The 5,245-nt window shown below is 32.4% G+C and overlaps 1 protein-coding gene across 2 annotated transcripts; it reads right to left on the bottom strand.

The window, feature by feature from the left end:
* Positions 1–1,522: 1,522 nt before the first annotated feature.
* On the bottom strand, positions 1,523–4,888 carry LOC100814824 (IST1 homolog). 2 transcript variants are annotated; one of them, XM_003536634.5, is made up of 6 exons: positions 4,737–4,888; positions 4,280–4,412; positions 4,068–4,171; positions 3,075–3,246; positions 2,830–2,970; positions 1,523–2,216 (listed from the first exon to the last, which is right to left on the bottom strand). In XM_003536634.5, exons 1-6 carry the CDS (start codon positions 4,784–4,786, stop codon positions 1,842–1,844), a joined length of 975 nt encoding a protein of 324 aa, XP_003536682.1. In that variant the 5' UTR covers positions 4,787–4,888; the 3' UTR covers positions 1,523–1,841. The 2 variants fall into 2 exon arrangements, with proteins under 2 accessions (XP_003536682.1, XP_006589691.1); XM_006589628.3 differs by lacking the exon at positions 4,737–4,888 and adding an exon at positions 4,532–4,729.
* Between the last annotated feature and the right edge of the window lie 357 nt (positions 4,889–5,245).

The following is a 5,245-nucleotide window of genomic DNA, read 5'->3' as shown; positions in this document are numbered from 1 at the left end:
CTTGTGTCCGGGAGTGCCAACAAGAATGTTTTGGTTCTTCTGACTCACTTGGTGTTTGGTGTGAGGCCCTGCCACCAACTCTTTTGGTGCCCTCATAACCAATCGTGCCTCCTCATTCAAATACTGCACCTCTCTCTATATATGTACATATATGTGTTTCTTTTTTTTATTTTTAAAATGCTTTTTTTATATATATATGATGAATTGATACATATGACAAGTTTTTGTACTTTATGATCTAAATTTTATTGTTTTAGTTTCTGTACTGTTCCCTCTGATTCACATGTCAAAATATGCAATTTGTATTTTATATTGAGGAATCATTGTGGATCGTGCAGCTCTTTTTAATACACTACTATTTTTTAACATAATGTTTGTATCGGTCAGCACTAAATAATAAATAAAACTTATTAAAGAGAGTGAGACTCTTTCCATTTAAGAAAACTTAATTCTATTATTTTTTTCCTTAATTACTAGTATATTGCAAACAGTGCATTACCGTATACTAGCATTCTTTTATAAATTAATTTGTAAAAATACAGTTATATTTCATCTCAAGTTTCTTTTAAACTACAATTAATTATAGAATATTTCTATTTTCCCAACAAATGTTTTATATAAAAAAATAAAAATAAAGGTATTGATCGTGCAAGTCATTGAATAGTCAGTCAGTTTCGAGAAAGTTAATTCTTACACACGCCAAGAGTTGTTTGATGGTATAAAAATTAAAAATGTATATTTATATATTTTGAATATATAATAAAAAAAATGAGAATTTCAAATGTGCTCTGTTTTAAAGATTTTCCGGGGAAACTTCAGAATTTCAATTTCTAAAAGATACAACAAGAATTGTTAATCTGGTCATGTTTTTTAAAATTTTCATTGAGACTAAGCAACAAAGCCTGTAAGTTGATTCAGCTCCCTGAACGGTTAAAGACTATCTTTTTGGGACTATCTGTACATTCTTTTAGCTTGGTTCTTAGATTGGGCTTTATTATTGCTCAAAATAAGATTGGGCTTTGTTATATAGAGGATAAGAATTATAATTATAACTATGTCAAAATTAAAATAAAACTAAATATAGTTGGTCAATTGCATCATTGATCAAGAAACAAGGATACTAAAACAGAGTTATAATAATGGAATTCAAATAGTGACTGATGATAAACTATGGATTGTCAAGAAACAATTTTCGTGTGTCAGAACCCTATGCCCATCGTGGGCACCAAACAGATGTATCGCAAATGTTCCTTCGTTTGCACGATCTTTTTTACCCTTTGAGCCAAGCTTTTCTAAGAGGCTTCTATTGTTTTCACAACGTAGTTAGCTTTGAACTTTAGTCGCTTTATAGAAACGAACCAATCGCACACGAAGCTGTCATATTTGCACCATGCCAGGTTGTTGGACACAACACCTAACAAACATATACTAGTTGATATCACCAGTACAAAAATTTATATCATAACTGCATTAAAATATGCATGAGATGATAAGTATAACATTTCGGAAATGCATACAATTATTTCCTGGGTAAAACTGATGTTTAAATTACTTAGAAATAACATCTATCAATCCATGATACACTACGATCCGCAGTCGCAAGAAACACGAAGATTTAGAAAAGTTCACACTGTTCAGTATTCCGTTCCGTTACAATGATATACATGTATTGATTATCGAATGTACAATGCAATACGACACAATTCTTATTACATAGAATCACTGTGTGAAGCTGACACCTCCGTAACAAAGAACATAATTTTCTCTTTTGGCATTTAGTTCTTGACATTTTTTTCCAGCATTAAGATCCTGGGAGGGCAGCATTTCATCGATGTGAAGGTTTATTTACCTCCCAGTTTCAATGATCCAAAATTACTCTGAACTAGTGCAGCAGCAGCACGAGCAGCTGCAGATGCACGATCTGCAGAAGCAATGGCAGCCCGCGCCTTCTCCAGTACATCAGAGGATTGAAATCTTATCTCACTTTTAGCATCTCCAGCAGGAACATCATTATTTTCGTGCGAATGTTCGATTTCATTAGTATTCAACAAAGAATTATTGTTAGAAGGGCTGGGAGCTTCAAGGGGTTTATATTCTTGCTTAGCATGCACAGACTTGATAGAAGGTTCCGTAATACGAGGTGATGGATTATTAGAACCATTTCTGTTGGGAGTATGAGAAAGCGTAGCTCCAGCACTAACTTGTTTTGCTCCACCCTACAGGTAACACGAGAAAATCATAATAAAAATCGAGAAAAACTGAGCAAAGTACTGCCACCACAGTAGAAAAGTAGACAACAAAGTATAGGCTTAAAAAATCTGGGACAAATTGATCAAAATCAGATAAAGTCAATATCTCTTGCATTCATGGAATACCTCATTTATAAACCTGCCTATGTTTTTTTTGTTGAACATCTTTACATAGTCCCGAGCCCAGATAAAAGGTGAAGGTTGTGTTAGACTGTTTAGACAATCGACAACCAATGTAAACTTTGTTGAATATCTATAACATTTACGGAAGATGTGAGACATTTAAGACAAATACTCTCAACAGCTAGAGTCACTTCTCAAGGCTCATTGTAGAACTATCACATGAAGAGCCAAGTACCCTGAGGTTAGGATGAAATTTGAAGTAATTTCTGGGGTCAGTGTCAGGGATAAAGGTGGTAGTAGAACCATTATAGTTAGACAAATGAGAACTTATTAGTTATACAGATGCTATATTACTATCTACCGTCAATGACAGAAGTATGATATCACATGGATCTAGTAGTCGATAATATTTTTAATGTCCAATAATGAAGAAACAAACATCCACTGATAAAATTACCAGGAGATCTTCATGGTTTTTCCTAAATTCAGCCTCAGTTTTAGAAGAATCCCATGCTATATTGTATTCTTCTGCAATCTCCCTCAAGACCTTGAGTTTTACCTCTCCAGATGGAGCACTAACTGAAAGCTTTTCGATGATCTGAAATAATCATATCAAAAGAACAGATGGACTACTGATAGAAAGCAATTTTTCCGAAGCTGTAACAGTTTGCCATTCAGAAGCTGCAATTAAAGATAAATCACCGTGCGGTTCACGCCCGAATCAGGACGAAGTTCAGATACTGCAGAGACAAATTCTTTCCCATATTTAGTGGTAAACAAGTTCTTGATGTGCAATAAGTCTGGTACATCTGAACATCTAGGAGCAGCAAAAATTATACTTGCAATGGCTTCTCGCAATTCTGTGGGGCACTCCCTATTATGTGGAGAAGAAAGGCTTCAAGTTTGACTTAAAAAATGTTTTGCTATAAATTGTATAAGAAAATGAGCAACTGTTTGAAAACTCAATTCAGTGGTGAAAATGAATATTCTCTCAAATTATAAAATTTAAGACATAACAAAGAATAGCTTAAATATATCATATAAATGATGAATCATGATCAATGTAATAATTTTAAACAAGAAAATGACCAAAAGCCTCACAAAACAAAACCATGAGTAATAACTGAGTGTTTGAAGCCTTAATCAGACTTAAAACAGCAATGGTATAACCAAATACAATAGATAGAATGAGAGAGTGACAGTGTGAAACTCCGGTTTTAGAAGAATGAGACTAAAACATCTGAATAATCAAATAGGATGTGTTTAGTAGTGCTCCTTTAGTTCTTTTTTCTTTTAACAATTTAAGCTTATAACTTTTTCATTTAATTTTAAAACAATATGTGATAAAAAATTAAAATTAAAAACAAAATTTGATGAATTGTAAATATGGAATTGCATTGATTCAGCCATGTATCATAATTCATAATCATCTGCATCTCTTGATGCAAATCATTGGCTATCCAAATCATATCAAAGTCAAATCACGAATCATAAGATTCTAAAAACTATGTTCAAAAATATATATTTTACCCCCTTTGAAGATTCAGAAACAATGTAATTACAAATACTTTAGTTTCAACCTCTAATGTAATGAGAAAAGCATAGTCACTAGTAAAAGATAGTGAAGCAGGAGATCCAGAAAGCCATCAATCTGCTTCACATTTGTGGAAAATAACATCAAACCCGTGGACTTACCTCTGGTTCTCAATTATAGGTACACGTGCTAGAACAAATTCACAGAACAACTCCAATATTTCATATGCAGCCCATGTATTTTGTTCTCGTATGATATGCTCCACCTATTTAAAATTATAGATCAATCAATGCATTTTACAAACAGGCAAATCACAACACAGGGAGAAAAGATCCAGAAACCAGCAGCTATTAACTAAGACTAGAAGGATTACCCTAATTCTAGCAATTGCCTCTTGGCCAGCCTGCAAGAATTGGCTAATCTCCTTGCACATTTGTTTCAGTTGGATATCTCTCTTGTTTTGCAGCAGCTTAATTCGTGAAATTGCCAGGTTCAGGCATGTTTTGCTACAAGATGAAAAACATCATGTTTACTAGTGTTACTTATTTGGCATTAAAAGGAGAGAGAATCCAGAGAACAATCAATAGAAGTAGAACATTCATTTCGATAATCACAATCCATCTACCAAGGATCCGTGATCTTTCATCAAAATAGCTCACTTCCCCACAACAACCCAAAATCTGGCTGATACACATTGGATAATCTTAAGGACTCCAAATTGAAATTGAATTTGACACAATAAACAGTTCAATTGTTATTTGAGACTAAATCGGGTATTACAATCAGAATCAGAAAACTTAAATCTGAGAAGCAAAGGGGAAATCAGTCACCATCGAGTGCCGAAAACGCCTCTGTTAAAGAGCTGGTTAATAAGTGACATGGTGTCTGTGTCCACTGCCTGCGTAAGAAAAAATCTCTGCTTGCATCCCAACCAACCTATTTCTTTTCTCACAATTATTATTTGACTTTTGTTATATTAGTAATTTTCTTTTATGAGATTTAGATATATTTTTACTTCTTTGTGATTTAATATTTTTTTATTTTTTTTATTATAAATTATGTTTATTTTATTTTTAATCCTTAAAATACTTTAAATAATAATTTGAACAGTAAAAATATTATAAGAACGAAAAAATAAAAATAATTATAATTTAAAAGGTCTAAAAAAATAATTTTACAAAAAAAAAAATATATAAAATACTAAATTATAAATTATAAGAATTAAAAAGATATCTAAGTTTCTTTATGATTTAAATTCCTCGCGCAATTCTCTGACATCTTTTAAATTTTAAATATTTCGTGTTACTTCATTTGAAAATTTGTTTGGAAATAGAATAAT

The sequence above is a fragment of the Glycine max genome, chromosome 10, assembly GCF_000004515.6.
Source record: "Glycine max cultivar Williams 82 chromosome 10, Glycine_max_v4.0, whole genome shotgun sequence".
NCBI classification, from domain to species: domain Eukaryota; kingdom Viridiplantae; phylum Streptophyta; class Magnoliopsida; order Fabales; family Fabaceae; genus Glycine; species Glycine max.
This window is presented reverse-complemented; position numbering and strand designations above follow the sequence as displayed.

Bases quoted from the DNA above. Each gene is read 5' to 3' on its own strand.
- LOC100814824 (XM_003536634.5), bottom strand. From the start codon at position 4,786: ATGTCACTTATTAACCAGCTCTTTAACAGAGGCGTTTTCGGCACTCGA. The intron at 3,247-4,067 runs GTAAGTCCACGG...TCCACATAATAG, and splicing joins CCTATAATTGAGAACCAGAG to GGAGTGCCCCACAGAATTGC. The intron at 2,971-3,074 runs GTGATTTATCTT...TGATTATTTCAG, and splicing joins ATTCGGGCGTGAACCGCACG to ATCATCGAAAAGCTTTCAGT.